Raw genomic sequence first — 18,915 nt, 5'->3', positions numbered from 1 at the left:
ACAAATTGTAAATAGCATAGCATGCAATTTTCATTTCATGTGGAAAAACCCATCACTCAACTTTATCACCAACAATATTTGAGTTTCACACAGTTTGAAACAAATTTTAAATTATGTCAATTTGACCAGTTAATTACATAAACCCTTTAGTGTTCGAAGCCGCCAACAGATGGCGAAACCATAGAATTTCCTAAAAATTTAGTTTTAATTCCCTTCCGCTGCGATTTCAGACTCAATCTATAGCTACTGTGCATTCTTCACTTAATATGCTTTCTTTTGACGTTCTGAAAACCAAAATCGGTTAAACCAATCGCCGTAGTATCAACACTGTTTTTTGTGTTTTAATAAAAAAATCTTTTCTAACGTTTCTGCGGTGAATGGCTGAACTGATTTTGGTTTTCAGAAAGTGAAAAGAAAGCATAATATTAAGTGAAGAATACACAGTGACAGGATTGAGTCTGAAATCGCAGCTGAAGTGAATTAAAACTAAATTTTAAGAAACGTCTATGGTTTCGCCATCTGTTGGCGGCTCCGAACACTAAGGGTTTATGCAACTCATTTCAAACCAATTTAAACTATTATTTTCGTACCTTATATTTGTTTTTTACCCTAGCATTGGTGCACAAATTGTCGAATTGGCGAGTGTTTTGCCTTTTTCATACAACAATTCAAGGGAAAAGCAATTCGAGTTTATTCTTACTCCTGACATCCTGACCCACCCCAGGGTTTTAAAGGAGCGGAGAATAGGTTTTAATACTGTTACGCAAAAGAGCACAACCTTTGGATTGAGGTGACGGCGCAGTGGACAATAAACAATAGAAATATTAGGAACAATCAAATTATTATTTTACAGAAAAACAAATGAGAATAAAGAATTTGTACCAATGAGTTAACAGTAGGGACTTGTGCTGTTTCGGAGTTCCTCATTTTTTTCCACAAATTTAGTCAAATTAAAATGTTTATTAAATTTATTAACGGTGCTGTACACCTGCTTTAGTATTTTTGTTGCCTGTTTTAAATCAAATCTATATAACCAAGAGAGAATTCACCTGCTAAACATTTTGTGTTGAAATCTTTAAAATAAAAGATTTATTTCTATCGGTTTTGCAAAAGCATGAAATCCAATTTTGTAAAATATTGACGGTCAACTTTTTCTTCGAAACAAACAATTTAATTTGTTGTTTCTTCTAGAAAAAGACTTGTTTTTTTAAATTTATCAGAAAATTTTTAAAATCATCTTGACCTTAATTAATTTTTTATTTAAAATTAAACAGTTTTTCTTGAAAGATTGAAAATTGAAGTTTTAAAAAACAACAAACTAAAATTTATAAAATTGTATTCAACGTTTAGTAATTAAATAATGCTTTTCTCGCTTTCAACGGTTATTAAATGTAAAATAAGTTTTTGAAGTTGAAACCTGATTTAAAAACAAGAAGAGTGTGTGGTAAAAATATTAAAGCATTTAATTTTAAACAACTTTCCTTATCAAAATAAACACAAATAAGAATTTATATTAAATATGCCTATCATTTCCCTAATTTATTGACAATTGTGGCATATTTCGCAGTCCAAAAAAGCACAGGTCTCTCTGCATATTAAATAAATATACTACAATCAATCAACTAAACAAGAAATCATCCGTAGGACACCGTGTAGCCCATGTAGGCCATCAGCGTGTCGGTCATGGTTGTCCTGAGCTGGCGCTCCATGTACATGCCCATGATCTGTCTGATTCCGCGCATGAAACCCGTCTCCATCTGCCGGACGATGGCCGGCGTGCGCAGATACTGCCGCGTCCGGGCCTCGGCGCTGTCCTCGGCGCCGTCGTCCGAGCGGCGCCGGTGGCTCAGCGGCTCGTCGCACCCTTTGAACTCGGTGCGATCGTTCGCCTCGGGCAGAAAGCGCGACGACATCCGCGACGTTGGCTGCACCTGCGGACCGACGCCCCGCCGGTACGCGTCGCCGCTCACGGCAACCTCCAACGGCGCCGCTCGCATTCTGAGGACAGAAAATGATAAATTGTTTTGGTAAAATTTGGAATTAAAAAGTAGAATGCTAAAGAATGATTTGTTATATTTTAATCTGATTCAATTGTACTGATTTAAAATTTATGTTAAATATACTAACTTATTAATTTTTCTGTTAAAATAAATTATTTATTTTTAAGAACCAAAAATGACAGATTTTTAAATTTGGAAAAAAATTACAAATATGAAGTGGGAATTTTTTTATTTGCTTGTAAGGTCATGAAGTGAAATTGATAAATTGAACAAAATTAGATAAATGACTAGCGTAATACCATATTTAAAAAAAATCGTCACGTCTACCTTGGAAACATTTTCCAATTTATAAAATAACTATATATAATTGCTAAAATTGCCCGAGAAAAAATTCTACAACTCCCTCGCGAAAGGTTAAAATTGGAATGTTAATATAAATTAAGAAATAAAAATATCGTCATAAATATTGCTTATTTAAGGAGATCAAAAATGAATTTATTTAAAAATTTTATGTGATATTTTTAATTTTTCTACATTTTGAAGAAACTTAGTTACTTTTTAAAAACACATGTTGCGATCACTTATAACAGAATATATATTTTATAAATATAAATGATACATTACTTATGGTACAGTGAGCTTAAGCTAAAATAAAAATTACATAGATGATGATTTATTCTCTTTAAGACCCCATTAATTTTAACAAGCATATTTATTTGCTCTCTAACAGCTTTAAAAATGTTTTTAACCTTACATCAAATCAGAGTTAGCAAACTTTTCACCTAATAAGACACGTTTAAGGTATGTGAATATTTTTAAGGCTAGTAATTTATTGAGTAATCTACAAAAATTTCATGAGCATTCATAAAAAATGGAAAAAATTGCGAATTTATAAGAAAAATAAATAGTAAAAAGCAGTACTCATAGCCAGAAAATGCTGGTTTGTTTAGCCTCAAATTATACCTCTTGCCAAATAGATTTTCAACCTTGGAAAGGCGTGTTTTCAAAGTAACAAAAACTCCAGCATTCTCAAAGAGGCGAATAAATGCTAATTTAAGGGAGAAATGTGAGCATTAATCTGTCATTGTCAGTCTGTCGCATGAGACCATGAAGATTCTTCAAGTGTACAGTGTCAGCAATTTTGATGCTAACAATCAGAGCTTATCCTCTGACAAAAATGGAAGAAATTAAATCAAATCGCATCTAGAAAGTTTCAGTTTCTTTAAAAAAAAAATTAAAATAACATCACCCTGAGATTTTAGACAGGTTCAGGACTACTTTTTAAATTCAGCAATCCATTTAGAATTTACGAAAAGAGCCAAATAATATTCAGAAAATATCCCGCTGAGACCTTTTGTCCCTAAATATTTTAACTCATCCACTGCAAGAATTTAATGCAAACAAATTTGCATAAGCGCAAAAGAGAAACCACACATGACACATTTATCTCGCTCGCCGAATTAATGAAACGCTTGTGCGCCGCGGCAGTTGTTGCTATTTTATTTTAGAAGATTGCCACTGGCGAATTTCTGCTCTTTTGCACTCCTTAATAAGGCGGGCGAAGTGCAGCATCATCATCGGTCAAAATCGGCGACCAAAGCGAGAGCGTTTCACCCGCCGCCTCGCGAATGAAATATGTTGGCGGCGCGGTGCTCTCCTTTTTCTTAATAATTGTTTCACTGCGCGGCGCGGCTGTTGCTAAACAAGACGGCATGCTTTTCACGCTTGATGCCTTTACTGCATTTGCAAGCGTGAACTCCGAGCTGAGTGAGACAAAAGAAGAAAGAAAGAAAGAAAGAAAACTCTCGAATGCTGGCGTAAGCGAAAATGTGACTCAGGAAAGACATGATTAATTATTATTCTTAAAAATGTAATGAAATATTTTCTTTTTCTTCTCACAATCAGCGGAAGTTGCGTGTTTGTTGAAAGGTTTTGTGATTCGTTTTTCCCGTGCAGTAATAAGCTTTCTTTAAAATAATAATGCAATTTTCGCTTCTGACTTACCTGAGGGTGATGTCGCACTTGACGTTGTCCACGAGCCAGGTTAAAACACCCAGGGGGGACGTGTCTCGCAACCGCACTGTTCCTCGTGCCATAATCTCGTTGAATACAAGATTGGTCATCAAGGAATGGTTCGACCGAGCAAAACTGAAATAATTACAGCAAAATTTAGCATTTATTTTCCTGCAAACCACTCACTAAAATTTAATTTAAAGTGGATCCATAATTGGAGCTATGTATTTTAGCGTGGAATAAATTAAAATTATCAAAATCGATAAAGATAGGAGCTGAAAAACGCTTTATTCCAATTTTCTAGAGAAGAGATTTAACAAAAATCAGGGATGAATTTATAGTTTTGTACCTGCATCTTTGGAGGTAGTGCTGTCCGAGGCCTTTGACCTTCATGTCCGTGATGTACATGTCGAGCGGCGCGCCCTGGATGGTCTGGTGCAGGGTGAGACCCTTCAGGTCGATGATTTTGCCCGTCGGCTCGTCCATTTTGCGCCGCATGTTCTTCAAAGCTGGCGCCAGGCGAGCCGCGCACGTCGGGTACCCCGGACGCCGAACTCGATCCTCTGAAACGATTTTTTTTAATTATTTATATTGTAAAAGTACATGAGAATTGAAATTTAATTTTAAAAAATTGCATTTAAGACGAATTTTAATATTGTGTGCCAAAATTTGTTCCTAGAATTTACAACTGTTTAATATAAATATTTTTTAATTTAAGAAAGAGCATTATTCTAGTCTCTCAGAGGACTGTGTTTAAACAAACAAAAAAAAATGTGTAAAAAATGTGTCTCCTGGAAATCGCTATTTATTTTTTCCTTCGAAAAGCTGCATAATTTTGGACAACACCAGAATTAATGAAAGTACTTCTCAAGCTCTTAATCCTAAACCTAACTGTAAATTCTGAAAAGCGTAGAGAAGTGTATTAGAACCAATTATTAGATTTATAAATTCTGTTTAAGAACGTTGTTTACTCAAAATATTTAAAAACGTTAAAAAGTTTCAAGTTTTGTCTCATATATCAACTTTATTTTAATAGAAAAACCTAATTTACAATTTTAAAAGTATCTTTTTTAATAATACTTACATTTGAATTTTAAATTTTGCTTTATAAATATTTTTGACAATAATTTATAATAAAAAAATAGAAGAGCAGAGCGCGGTTATTGTAATTATTATTATCAAGCCAAAAAATAGCATTACCCTAGCGATACATATAGGTAACTTTAAATATTCAAACAATTGTAGGAGTCATTAAACAGGAAATAAAAATACTAGAATGCCGTGGAATATACCTTGCAAATCGTGGTAATTGGTGTCATCTGCGTCCGCCGGCAGTTCATTTTCGGCTTTGGCGACAAAGAGGAGGAAGAAAACAAGCGCCAGTCTTGTGCTCATCCCTGTCAACGCATTCCTTTCCGATCCGAGCCTGAAGTGTGTGTGTTTTGCGTCTGTTGCTTTCTACCTTGGCTCAGGTACTGCCTCTGCCAGCGAGATGAGCAACAGGGTCAGCGGCGCACTTTCACCGCGATCGCTTATCGCAGATGTGCGCGCGCGCCTTCTGCGCCTTTTTGCCATTCCCTCTTACAACTATTCCTGCGCTGTCGCGACTTCCGCGATTAATTAATTGCACGAGAACATCTGCGTGTGCCGAGACAATTATGAGCGTGGGAATGGGAAATTGGCGTGTAATGTATAATATATGCAAATTACTTTCAAAGCGAGAGGATCTTACTGCTCCATTGTGCCATAATGGTTAGCCAATTTATTTGTTCTTGTGCATGGGATCCCTTGATTGCAGACTCCTTTTTATGGTTTCCTCTTCAGATGCGCTTTAATGAGACGAGTTAGACTGGGAATTTTAGTCGATTTTATTATTTTTTTCCTGAGATTCCAATGGCTAAATACCGATCGATCAAATGGACACAAATTATGCAATGTTAAAACCATGACTGCAAAAATTGTCTTAATTGGACGTGCTTTTGGATTTCTCTTGCAATATGCGCAAAAATGCACGGCTGGCATTTTGCGCAGAAAACCGGCTGAAAAAACACCAGTTTTGAGTTTTTCCGTATTTTTTTTCCGGATTGAACCCCGAAAGGTCACATTTTGAGCCAAAAAATATTAGAAATATTGGTAAATTACAATGAAGTGTTAAAATTTTCAGTCTTTTGGTGAACCAGTGGCTTTATTTTACTGATTTTGCAAAAATCCCTATTTTTGGTCATCCATAATGACAATTTTTGATCTTAAATAAAAATGCATGACTGAAAAACTGCGCAAAATTACAGAAAATCCGCGAAAATGCTTTTTGCAATGCAGAAGATTATCCTCGTGGAAAGGCGGGTTTTAGCGAACCGTGCTTGCTTTAGGCCCAATTGCATGAATGGTCATCTGTCGAGGTTAAAGGTCATTTCAAGTATTTTTCAGGAAATTTTGATTTTTTGTTCGTTTTTTGTAGTTTTTCTAAGACGTGCTAATTTCTTATTTTAAAGTCGATTACTTTCACAATTTTTCTATTTTTGCAAATATTTTCTCTGCCAAATTTCGGAATCCATCCGTCAGAATTGCAAAAAAACTTACCAATTTGATCTTTATTTAGAATATTTCCTTTAAAAAGAAATAACTTTTCGTTAATTTTTAAATTGTATTAGTTCGTCAAACATCTCCAAACGTCAGCAGATTTGATCGACAGGTTAATATCGACAGCCTTTTGAAATTATTATAGCCGCGCGTTCAAGGGCTGTGTAGTATAAAATGCGCCGGCACGCGATATTTGAATCTAATCTCAAAAGCGAGAGCATGGGGCGAAGAGCTGTTTGTAAGCTGCTGACCTGCCTTCCCATTTTCATGAGTAAGTTTTAACAATTTAATAATAAAATATATATTTTTAATATTATTTAAATCAGTTTTGTCTCAGTGCTTTGGAATTCCGTTATTGGAGAGAGGGATCACAATAGCTCTGCGAGAGTTGATTTCGAAAGCGAAGACGGGCGAGTTGCAAATCGTGTTTGACAGAGAGAGTATAATTTAAGTTGGAAAATTTCCAGCATTCGCAACTGTAAATAAAATTATTTAATTTTTAGACTACAGACTAGCGACAAACGTACTGAAAGACGCGCAAAACACCCTTTCTCTAGCTATAAATGCACACCAAGTGACGGACGCAAACGAAATGGAACAGGTGCTATAAATTTTAATATTTGAATTATTTTACGCTTTTGAAATTAATATTTTGTCAGCATTTTAATATCACCAGAGATGCATTGACAAAGTACGGAGAAATCACGTCTGTCATTATCGTGAGTTTGGAGACAGTCCAGCTATTTTTGAAGCAGGCAATATTTAAATTTTAAATTAAATCAGTTATCCAAGAAAATTTTCTCAGCTGGAGAAATCAGAGCTGGAGAGTCAACAGCTGCTGCACATTTTCCTCTGGCACGACTGGCCTCGTAAATCCAAGCTTTTTCAGGCCCAAAACGAAGCGGTCCGAATTGCAATTTACTCCTCCTACTCAAACTCCAAAGTGTATAATTAAATCAGAAAGTTTTAGTAAATGCAGGGAATTTGGAATTTTACATTATGCCTAGCAGGTTTAAATTGTTTTCGACTCATTCGTACGCCAAGAATCCAACAAAATTGTATTTAATTAACGCGTGGAGCGAGGAGGAAGGCTTCTCGAATTTTCCGGTTTTCCTCAATAGGAAGGAGGTTTTTAAAAATATGAAAGGGAGAGTGCTTCGTGTTCCTGTGCTGCATGTAATTGATTGTTAATTTTTACTTAATTTATAAAAAATCATATTCTTTTAGAAGCCTCCTTGGTACTTTGTCAAGAAAGAAGGAAATGTATCTTTAGAGGTGATTGGCGGCCGCGACTTTCAACTGCTCAAAGAAATCGCCGCCAGAATGAATTTCAAGTTAGCTCTACTGAAAATAAAAATTAAATCCAATACACAGGACTTATTTTTAGGTACCAGTATTTGGACCCGGCAGAAAAGTCGCAAGGAATCCCAACCGGCAGTGGCAAGGCGGGAAAAGGGGTGCTTAGCCTGCTACAAAAGAGGGTGCAAAATTCGTTAAAATAAAAGCTTCTTGGAATATTTAATCTCGTTTTCTCGGTAGCAGCGAGTGGACTTGTTCGTCGGGGACGCGACAATCACGTACGAGAGGACTTTAGATTTGGATTTTTCCTTCTTCACGACGGCCGACAGTGTTTCCTTCATCACCCACGCGCCACGACCCCTCAGCGAGGCTTGGGCTTTGGTGCGGCCCTTTCACTGGCAGGTTAGTGCAGTTAAAATATTTAATTTTGGTCTAGTTACAAAATTACAAAATTTATTAAAATTAATTCCAATTTGAAAATTAGAGGAATTTCTTAAAATGCTTGATTTTTTATTCATATTTGTGTATAATTTTCCGTTTTGGAATACAATTTTATATTTCTCTGAAAATAAATAAATGCATGAAAAATTTCCCAGTAGTTTGGATTAGATTTCCCAGCCATTCTATTTATTATAAAATCTAATTTGCATAGAGATATAAAACAAAGCGCTTAATTAATTTTAATTTTAGGTTTGGTTGGCTGTATGGATTTCAATTGCCGTGACCGGACCAGCTTTGTATTTGATTTCGAAAAACACGAGTCTCGGAAACTGCATTTGGGCCACCACTGCAATTCTCCTGAAGCAAAGTAAAAATTCCTTTTTAAATTAATTGATAAATTGCGGTCGAGTATAATTTTTTTGTAGGCATTCGAGAGGTTGGAAGGTCAAATAAAACCAGGTTTGTTACCATCCTGATCTCCATCACTGCCACCTACGTAATTGGAGACCTCTACTGCGCCAATTTGACGTCGCTTTTGGCAAAGCCTGGCAGAGGTGTTTTTTTTTAATTTATTTAATTATAAATTTTTATTCCCGAGTTAGAGCGGCCGCTGCAGACGCTGTCGGAGTTGGCGAATGCGGTGGAGGACGAGCGCGTGTTGTGCCTGGTCGAAGAGCGCAGCTCCGGCGGCGAGTTTCTCAAGAACGGAACGCGCGAGGCGCAGCGATTGTGGCGGCTGATGAAGCAGCAGAGCCAGTGGATGGTGCCCAGCGTCGAGAGAGGGGTGGCTCTCGTCAGGGCCGGCAGGGGACGCGCCCTCATCGCCGGCAGGGAGACCCTTCTCTTCGAGATGCAACGATTTGGTTACCAAAAATCTAATCATGAAATTTAATGCGTTAAAAATTGGAAGAAAATCTCTCAGATATCTTTTCTAATATTCTTTTAAATGGGATAAAATTAATTTAAATTATTTTAATTGTTTTTTTCATCAGGTCAGAGAAATTTCCATTTGGGTGACTCTTTGAGCACCCAGTACTCCGCGATTGCGCTTCAACGGGGCTGTCCATTTTTAGAAAATATTAACATGATGTGCGTGAATATTTTTTTATTTTTAAAATATGTGTAGATTATATTTTTTCTCAGTCTAATGTCGTTGTTTGAGGCGGGAATCCTGGACCGGATGACGGCCATCGAGTACTCGAGACTGGGGACGAGCCAAAACGAAGGCAAGGAGAGAGTTGATTCGGTCGAGCAGAACGAACTCGAGGTGATGCAAGCGAAACCAATGTCTTTGAAAATGCTGCAAGGAGCCTTTTTTGTCCTCTTCTCTGGCTACCTACTAGGAGGTATTTTTATTTTATTTTTTCTTCATCAAAATGTTGGAAAAAATATACTGTAATTTATTTATAAAATTATATGTGGAGCACTGGCTTTTGAAATCGTCATGCACAAGAGGGGGAAGAAGATAAAATTGCAGCGGAAGAGCAAAAAGAGAGTGCTGCTGACGATTAATGCCGTTAGCCGAATCATCACTTGGATCGTAAAATGAAAAAGTAATCAAATATTTTATAGAATTAGCAGAGAATAAAAATTTTAAGCTTTAAAATCACTTAAAACTAATACAAATGAACAGAGAAAAATTCCACTAAAATGTTATGTCCCATTTTCACGGCAATATTTTTAAAATTTTGCCTGATTTTGCAAAAAACGTCAATTTTTTACCTAGTCTGATAAATTGACTCGCATTCTTAAACCGCGCAGGATCATGAAATAAGAAAATTAATTTGGCGATTCATTTAGAAAAATAATCACGTTTTATTAAATCAGGTATTTCATAGACCAACAAGTAGGACTGGGCATTGGCTCCATCTTTGAGGCAGCTTTAAGTAGTAAATAAACCTAGGAATTATTGAGCATCACCGAAATGAAACAATACCACTACTTAATAAACATATCATAAACAGATAGCTTGTTGGCGGTGAGGAAGGCAAAGTAGGTGCTGTGATTGAAGGTGAGGCAGCAGATGTCCATGGCATTGGAGGCCAGCGGCAGGGTGCCCATGCACGTGCCTCCTTCGGTCACGGACCAAATTTTGACCGTGTGACTGATCTCGTCGTGGCCGGCCACCAACAGCTTGGTCACGCGATCGTCAACGTAGGTGGACACGGCCGAGCGCGCCAGGTTCTGCTGCGGCTGGCTGAACTCTTCGATCGGCATCACGGGCTCCAGCACGCTGTCCGGCGCCAGGCCAGCCCCTTTGCGCACCCGCATCACCTGGTGGTTCGCCTGCTTGTTTGAGATCAGAATGTGTCCGGTCACAGGCTCCGCTCTGCAATAGGAAATTCAGATTTATTTTTATTCAGGGAAAAATTAACGTATAGGAGTGTTTATTTAATTGGAAATATTACAATTACCCCTTCAAATACTAATACGCGTCGCGTGGCGGTTTTTTTTTAAACAAATACCGCCGACCACGTTTTCGGTTTTTCCAAAATCGGACCATTTTTTGAATGTCCAATTTTGGAAATAACCTGCATTTAAAAAAAATATGCAGTGCAGTGGTAAAAAGCGTTTTTTTTAAAATTTAACCAGTTTCTTGCAAGAGATGTTTGCACTTTAGTTTTCAATAGTTTTCTAATTATTAAAAAGATCATGACCTCGACATAAAAAAGTTTCAGAGACAAAATTTTGGTGAAATTGAGACAGCAAATGGCAATTTAAAAGAAAAAATCTGCACGTTAGAGGAAATTTTGACCACTCTGACCGAAATTTAAGATTTTCACGTGGGGTACATGGAATAAATTCATTTCTTGCGCAAGAAATTGGTAAAAATTGAGTGGTATAAGAACAGAGGGATGAAAAAAACGGTAGGTAAGCAAATGCAAACCTGCAAAGAAGCTTGAATCAAGTTAAATTTAGCACCCAAAACACATAACATTTAAATTGTAACAAAATTTTCAATAAGGTCCCTTAAAATCCGCAAAATTGAAATTTATGGCGATTCTTATACATCCTTCTCAGTTAGGAAGAAAAATTAGAGGTCTGGGCCAGCCAGCAAATTGCGGGTCACGTGGGCAGCCAACAGCCTCCAGCAAAAAAGGGGCAAAAATTAAAAAGTGTAGGAAAAAATGTCTTTTGACCCTTCAGGCCGTCAAGAACTATCAAACAAATATTATCACCTACGAAAATGGCAAACCGCCGCCTTCAATCTGGCGGCTGAGACCTTTAAATAAAATAAAACGTTTCAAATTGCTATTTTCTACCAACCTCATGCAGCTGAAGGTGCCATCGATGTTGAGCTTGGCGCCAAAGGCATCCTCATCGCCACTGAAGATGTGGCAGGACTTTATGTGGCTGGCGAGCAGGGCGCCGCGGGGCAGCGAGTCGCTCGCACCGGCTGGAATGGCGACCAGCGAGTGCACACCCGTTATGTCCTGGCCGGCGCAGCCAGGCGTCCGCTTGCCCAGCACCAGCATTGGCTCCGCGTTCGACGCCATTCGCATGTCGTACCTGTAGACCTCGCCATTGGCCATTCCCAAGCTGATCTTGTCAACGCGGCCGCCGCTCACGCCGGTCGTGTCCCAGCAACAACTCCACACGGGGCTCGGCACCTGAAAATACGATTTCTTGAGTTTTCCTTATTCTGAACCTCAGTTTTCAATAATTTTCTTATCATGACCTCAACTTGAAAAATTATCGGAGAGACATTTTCCATATACTGAGGCAGAAAATGGCAATTAAAAGAAAAAATATGCACAGAAGAGGAAGTTTTGACCAATTTGATGGCAAATTTTAGATTTTCACAGGAGAAAAACAAGAAAAATGCAGTTCTTGCGCAAGAAATTGAGTGGTAATATCCAGTGGAGAAAAAAACAGGTAAAAGCAAAATAAAGGAACCCTGCCAAAAATGTGTTACACTAAATATTTGTTCCAGAAATATTTAGATGCCCCAAAAGTCATTTCTATTAGGCCCTTTCTTTCAGCTAGCAGGAGACAATAATAAAAACAGGCAATTTCTTTAATAATCGACTAAAATAAAACTGGAAATACCTAGTCTTATAGCAATGATTTTGGCTGTTGAAAATCTTCAACCACAAATTTTTAAATATGAGGAACAGACATTTTTTTTTAAATCACCAGTTTCAAAATCAAACGTCTTGTCAGGAACTAAATTTGAATATTAAGTCCGCCAGCATTTTCTCCAACAAATTATCTATTTTCTTTGTTGCAAAAAGTCTCACCCTGTAGGTTTGGACGACGCAGCTGGCGCGGTGGTCGACCATTTTGGCAGTTTTGTCTAAAGAGGCAGTGAGCAGGAGGTTGCTGTCTCTGTTGGGACAGTAGGCAAGGTCACGGATCGTCTGCGCGTGGAACGAGTCAATGTTCTGCACCATGAAGCTGCGCTCGCAGTTCAGCATTTTCAGGCCGAAATACCTAAAATACTCAAATATCAATGAGTTTTTCAAATTTGCTAAGCAAATTTTACACTCGAGGCTAGTTCCTAGCAAAATTTACCAATCAAGTTGCATTGAAATTTAAAAAAGGATACCAGCCATGTTAGAGAAGGTTTTTGGAGCAAGGTTCGACAATTTAACCAGCTGGTTGAAACTGACACTGGATTTTCCGACACGTTTTGCCCGTTTTTCTGATATGATGCATTAAATTTTGTAAATTAAAATATGAATTTATTTAATCAAAAAATATTTTCACCTAACGTAACCTAGATGATGTTTCAAATTAAATTAATTTTGATTATTAATAATGATTGAACCCCAAGATAAGAGAATATTTCTTGTGATGTGTGTAAACTGTGAAGGAAGACGAATTGAATTAGATAAAATAGTTAACTCTAATAAATCTACTTCACTTAAATTTAATTCAAATTCATTATTTCAAAAAAGTGTAGGAAAAGGTCAGGAAAAACCACTAACTCCCAATCTTGATTTTAACCTTATGAGAATTTTCAGACGAATTCAAACAATATTTAATGCACCCGCACTGTACTTATCCAGTAAAAAGCAGACTTTTTGCGAAGGAGCCCTGAAAGTAGTGAGTAAATCTTACCCATCCATTGGCGAGGCGCATGACACTGCGAGTTTGTTGTCCCAGGGACAGAAAGCCATAACTCGGCCGCCTCCGAACGGCAGTTTCGTGTCTTTCGTCAATTTGAAATGGAATCTGCGGTCCAAGTGTGAGTTGCCTGACAAAACCATCAAGGAAAACATTAAAGCTTTGGTGGTAGGTACACTGTTTTATCTAACTTACGCAAAAATTAACTGAATCTGATAAATGGTGCACGAAAAAATTAAATTCCAACCCGTTCAATTGCTTTGAAACAAAAAGGCCTGTTTTACTTTGCAACAAAATTAATAATTTATTTAGACGTAATTCTCAAAACAAAAATTTCACTTCAGGCCAAGACATAAATTATTGTAAATCAAGAAACTAGATAGTTGAATTCCTGCATTTCATATCAAAATTGAACGCAATCCCACATGCTCGGGAGTTGGCTAAATATTTATTCAAGGAAATTGATAATTATTTCAATAACTGACTACTCTTTCTGATGAGGGTGGAGCAGCGCGCAGTGGAGCTTTGTGCAGCTGCAGTGGAGCCCCTGGCTGTGGAGCTCTGAGCGGAGGCACTACTTGTTGCATTCGCTTCCAAACGTGCCTGCGCCTCCTGCAGGCTTCTCATTTCTTGTTCCTTTCGCAGCAGTTGGAGTTCCATTAACCGTTTCTCCTGCAACGAAAAAATTAAGATATGTGTCAAATATGTCATACTACTTAGAGAAAATAATTCTAAGCTTAATTTCTCAGCTGTTTGATAAAAAAAATGTACAATTTGAGGTCGGAGTGGTCAAAATCTACACTACTGTACAGATTTTTCTTTTAAATTGTCATTTGCTGCCTTAATTTGTCCAGCAAATTCTGACTGGTAATTTTTAAAGTCGCATTGGTCATGAGCTAATAATTAGAAAATTGAAGTGCTAACATTGCCTGCAAGAAACCGGTTAAAATTGAAAAAATAAACACATTTTAAGCGGGTGACAAATATTATGGCAAATTCCCATAATATTTGGACAAAAATAAAGAAAAAACCGTGCGAGTTAAGAAAAATTTGCTCAATGCTAAGTATAACCAAACCTGACCTTTTGATCAATGAAGTGAAACTGAAAACAACTTACTTTAAGGGCCTTGTCCAGTTCTGCCTTGAGGCGATTCTCAGCGTCTGTCTCCTTGACCTTAATGACGGGCGCGAAGATCTTGCGCACATCGCTAACTTTATTAGGTGTGTTGCATTTTGGACACTTCTTGTGCATTTTCAACCATTTTTCGACACAGGACTGGCCGAACAGGTGGCCGCACTTGAGTGACACAATTCTATGCGGGCCGGTGCCCTCCCAGTTGTCATAGCAGATCATACACATTTGTTCATCATCATCATCACCGTCACTAGCCATCTCGGACGCTGCAGAATAAAAAATTAATTAATATAAAAATTATAGGATAAGGCCTGTTCCAAAAATGGTGGTTTTTAATAAAATAATATACGCCAAGCCGGTTTTAACTGGCCAAGTTGGCAAAAATTAGGGAAAGAACAAAATAAAGTATAAGAAACATCGCCGCCTTGATTTTTAAAATTTTAAGGGTTTCCATTTTTAAAAATTATAAATTTAACACCAAAAATAAAATCTTAACAGTATATCAGTGGTAAACAACCTATTTCGCCATAAATCTAAACCAATTTGAAATAAGCTAATTTACGCCCAGCAAAAAATGCCTGGCTGGTCAAAATCCAGAACATTAACTTTTCAATTTAATACAACCTTGCTAGGGGAGTCAAACCTGGAGCTTTTTATATGTAAGTCAATAAAAACTAAATTCCGAACACCCACCTGGTCTTTTCTTGGCACCATTTGCAGTCTTGGAGGAGTTTTCGTCTGTTTGTTGGCCGGACGGTCCCGGTTCGGGATCTCTGGCAGGCTCGGCGACCTGAACTGGGGCAGCAGCCGCCTCCTGTACTATTTGCACCTCAGCGGCGGCGACGGCAGGCACCACCCGGTCCTCGATGATGACGATGCTGTCGTCGTGGTAGTCATTGTCCTCAGAGTCGTCTGTGTCGTCCGACAGACGGATTGTACCATCTTCGCCCTAAATAAACAAGATTATTAGAGTATTGATCAGTAAATCCTGAAAAGCGAAATTTTCTACATGTTTTTACCATTGCCTATACATATATTCTCATCAATTTTTTAAATTATAGCAGTTGAGGAGTTGAGGGGGTGAATATTAATGCTGAGCTTGAAAGTAAAATTTAACTCCGCCCAATTATCATTCCTTTATTTATTAAATTTCCTTTTTTAATGTATTTGGACATTAAATTCGTTTATTACAGCCATTACTTTAAACAAAGATAGAATTTTCCAGCTTAAATGTTAATATCCAGATTTGAAAAGGCCATGCTTACTTTTTAATTTTAGATTAATTTATTGAAACCTGTACCAACTCATGCATTTTGGCAGCATTTCTTCTCTGGACGCTAGATCCCACATAAATTAGAATTTTTTTGAACCTCTAAGAGAACGAACAATTATATATAAAGCCAGAAATTTTGATAAAGTTTTTTTCTAGAGCTTGTTATCAAAATTAAGATCAAAGCAAATCGCAGATTTTTTGTCCTCATTTAAATAGTATTATGAATGAGAAAGACCTGAACCAAACGATGAAGGAAAAAGGAAATTGGTCAATTTAATAGTTTATAATCTAACTGGTCAAAACAAAAATTAAGCACTGCCTAAAGGCCACAGATTGGTGTATTGGACTGACCCAAAAAATCGGCAGAACTAAAATGAGCATTTTGTCGTAAATAGAAATTAGTCTTCCTTTACGGAGCGTTGAATAAAGCCCATGGACTAAAATTTCAATGTCAAGATGAAAGGGATATTTTTATGTTAAACTATAAAAAAATTGTTGGCGAGATTGCTCCTCAACCACAATTTTACCAAAATCAGTCACATAAAATATTTAAAAAAAGAAATTTTTTTGATAAGGTAGAGGCCTTAATTTGATAAATTATTTATACTGAAAGTTTTTAGCTAAAAAGCAAACTGTAATAATGACGAGAATCTGATGAAATCAGAAAAAAAGTGAAGCAAAATTGGGCGTTACCATTTAATTTGTTTGCCAGATCAAAACATTTAGCACATCAAGTGTGATCAGGAGTTGTGATTTCTTTTCAAATGTATTTACCATGATTCTTAATGATCAACTTACGATGTATTGAGGGTCGTCGGCGTCTGACATTTCGGCTGGCGCGGAGTATTCGCTGTCCTCTGAATACTGAGAGTCGTCGTCTGTTAGAGCTTCGCTTTCTTCCTCACTGGCACTCGAACTTATTGTAACATCCGTTTGATAGACCTGAAAAAAGGGAGCAGGTCAGGACTGAATTCAAAGATATATTGGCTCAATTAGGGTGCATGTTTACAGACCGTGTAAATCTGCGCGTTTCCCATGCGTTCAAAGTCCTCAAAGAATTCACAGATAAAAAATGATAAGTACAAAAACTTTGAAATTCTTTCAGCTTTCTAACAAAAGCAACAATGGAGATAATTTAAATAATTAACCATTAATTTAATAAGAGTTTAATTATGTATATTTAACAATTATCTGCTTGTGAAAATTGTTGATTTTTTGTTGATTATTTTTAGATATATTTCCTAACTAAAAGAATATTTTGGTTATAAAGACAATTGACTTTTCAAAATACTTTCCTCCCAATACGCCAGTTGTATAAGCCCTTAGTTTTTGAAGCCGCCAGCAGATGGCACCACTGTATAATTTAATAATAAATTAAATTTTACGGCACTTCCACTACGATTTCAGACTCAATCCTGCCACTGTCGGTTGTTCACTTAAAAAGTTTTCTTTTGACGTGCTAAAAACCAAAACCAGTCCAGCCATTCGCCACAGAAACGTTGGAAAATATTTTTCATTTCAAAAAATTAGTTTTTTCCCGGTAGATTTTGGTTTCCAGCACGTCAAATGAAAGCATATTAAGTGAAAAATGCACAGTAGCAGGATGGAATCAAGTTTGCAGCGGAAGTGACTTGAAATTAAATTTATTAGGAAAATATGCGGTGGCGCTGTGTTGACGGCTTCATGCAACTGGTGTATTAAAAAACAATTTGGCTTAGACTTGATCCTATGTAGTAAAATAAACGTAAATTATTTATCCTGGATTCTCTTAATTTGAAAAATGAAATATCTGTCGACTCTATTAGCTCAGTAAAAATGATATTATTCAAATAATTACTGCCGGATAAAATATTTAGATATGTTCACACGGAGTAACCTTTCAGGCTAGCAGCTAGCTCTTTGTCAGGATTGTCGTAATACATATTTTGAGGAATTTTGCTTTAAACTAATATTTTTTGCTGGCATAAAGTATTTTTCCAGAGTCCAGAGATAAACAAAAACTAGCTTAATTGTCTCCAAGAGCAAAAATTTCCCTTGTTTTCTTCAGCTATGTATCTATTTAGGTCAATTTTGCAAAAAAAATCACTTACAGATGAGGATCTCTCTGACATAGTCTGCGAGGCGTCCGATTGTGAATTGGAGTCGTTGGACGCTTCACAGGAGAGGTGAGGGTTTGAGCCGTCGGTGGCTGCTATCGAGACGCTGCCTTCAGAATCAGAAGAATCAGAACCAACAGAAGATGCAGGGGCAAGCTGGTCCAAGTCTGATTCTGACGAGCTGTGGTCGGAATCAGAGTAAACGACTCTCGGCCGCCTCGGCATGCTGAAACGCAAAATTTGATCAGTGCTCATTCTAAATTCAAATAAATCCATCGAAACAGCGACGGGAGTGCAACAATGGAAAACAATGTGTGTGATAATTGTATGTACATACATATGTATGTATGTACATAACAATAGCCACATGTAGGTATGTATGCATATGTATGTATCTGTTTTTCTAAAAGAAGACGTGCATGGGACTTCCAATAATAATATGGACAGATAAATAATATTATAATAATATGTACCATGCAAAATGGTCACAGTTTTACTGCTTCCTGGCGTTTAGATTTTATACCTCAATGGATCAATTCCGATGGTTGAGACATCCTTTCGCGGACAAAACACGAATCAAAAGGCCGACCATGCATGTCTACTCAACAAACAGTGTTTTTGATCTTGATATTGCTTCTGTCTCGAGTTAAATTGACAAATCTGAACGACAAATGCTGAAATTTCTGATAAAATTAGACTTGAGATCGGAGAATGAACATGCATGAACACAACACACAACACAAACGGCCGTTGCGGCTGCTGCTGCTGAAATTGCAGTGCAGAGGCGCGAGAGCGAAGTATACATAAACAAAAAATGATGATCGATGATTTCCCGGGCTTACTCGTCGATTTTGCATTGGAAATCGGTGAAAAAAGCTGAGAATAATTAAAAGCTCACTCACTCTGCAATTCAAATGAACAGGATCGTCCATAAATACTCGATTCTGGCGAAGACAGCAACGGATGAGAGAAAAATGAGGCAATTCACGAGCCGCTCGCCGCACCGCG

At 37.3% G+C, this 18,915-nt stretch overlaps 3 protein-coding genes across 4 annotated transcripts; 1 reads left to right on the top strand and 2 right to left on the bottom strand.

The window, feature by feature from the left end:
- Positions 1–1,235: 1,235 nt before the first annotated feature.
- Positions 1,236–5,507, bottom strand: LOC135939182 (uncharacterized). The gene is made up of 4 exons (XM_065483411.1): positions 5,306–5,507; positions 4,363–4,576; positions 4,005–4,148; positions 1,236–1,998 (listed from the first exon to the last, which is right to left on the bottom strand). Exons 1-4 carry the CDS (start codon positions 5,406–5,408, stop codon positions 1,635–1,637), a joined length of 825 nt encoding a protein of 274 aa, XP_065339483.1. The 5' UTR covers positions 5,409–5,507; the 3' UTR covers positions 1,236–1,634.
- Positions 5,508–6,812: 1,305 nt separating this feature from the next.
- Ir40a (Ionotropic receptor 40a) lies at positions 6,813–9,732 on the top strand. Its single transcript, XM_065486422.1, has 13 exons — positions 6,813–6,864; positions 7,097–7,194; positions 7,253–7,348; positions 7,399–7,538; positions 7,604–7,769; positions 7,821–7,927; positions 7,981–8,074; positions 8,136–8,294; positions 8,583–8,700; positions 8,759–8,887; positions 8,936–9,196; positions 9,326–9,422; positions 9,477–9,732. The coding sequence occupies exons 1-13, from the start codon at positions 6,813–6,815 to the stop codon at positions 9,730–9,732; spliced, it is 1,773 nt and encodes a 590-aa protein (XP_065342494.1).
- Positions 9,733–10,128: 396 nt separating this feature from the next.
- Positions 10,129–18,898, bottom strand: LOC135939810 (E3 ubiquitin-protein ligase RFWD3-like). Of its 2 annotated transcripts, none has more exons than XM_065484383.1 (10): positions 18,810–18,898; positions 17,902–18,133; positions 16,610–16,753; positions 15,232–15,487; positions 14,521–14,804; positions 13,889–14,075; positions 13,398–13,533; positions 12,575–12,767; positions 11,601–11,944; positions 10,129–10,662 (listed from the first exon to the last, which is right to left on the bottom strand). In XM_065484383.1, the coding sequence occupies exons 2-10, from the start codon at positions 18,130–18,132 to the stop codon at positions 10,272–10,274; spliced, it is 2,166 nt and encodes a 721-aa protein (XP_065340455.1). In that variant the 5' UTR covers position 18,133; positions 18,810–18,898; the 3' UTR covers positions 10,129–10,271. The 2 variants fall into 2 exon arrangements, with proteins under 2 accessions (XP_065340455.1, XP_065340454.1); XM_065484382.1 differs by lacking the exon at positions 18,810–18,898 and adding an exon at positions 18,431–18,656.
- Positions 18,899–18,915: the final 17 nt, after the last annotated feature.

This window comes from Cloeon dipterum, chromosome 3 (assembly GCF_949628265.1).
Source record: "Cloeon dipterum chromosome 3, ieCloDipt1.1, whole genome shotgun sequence".
Lineage (NCBI taxonomy): Eukaryota > Metazoa > Arthropoda > Insecta > Ephemeroptera > Baetidae > Cloeon > Cloeon dipterum.
The sequence above is the reverse complement of the archived record's forward strand: the minus strand, read 5'-3'. Positions and strand labels throughout refer to the sequence as shown.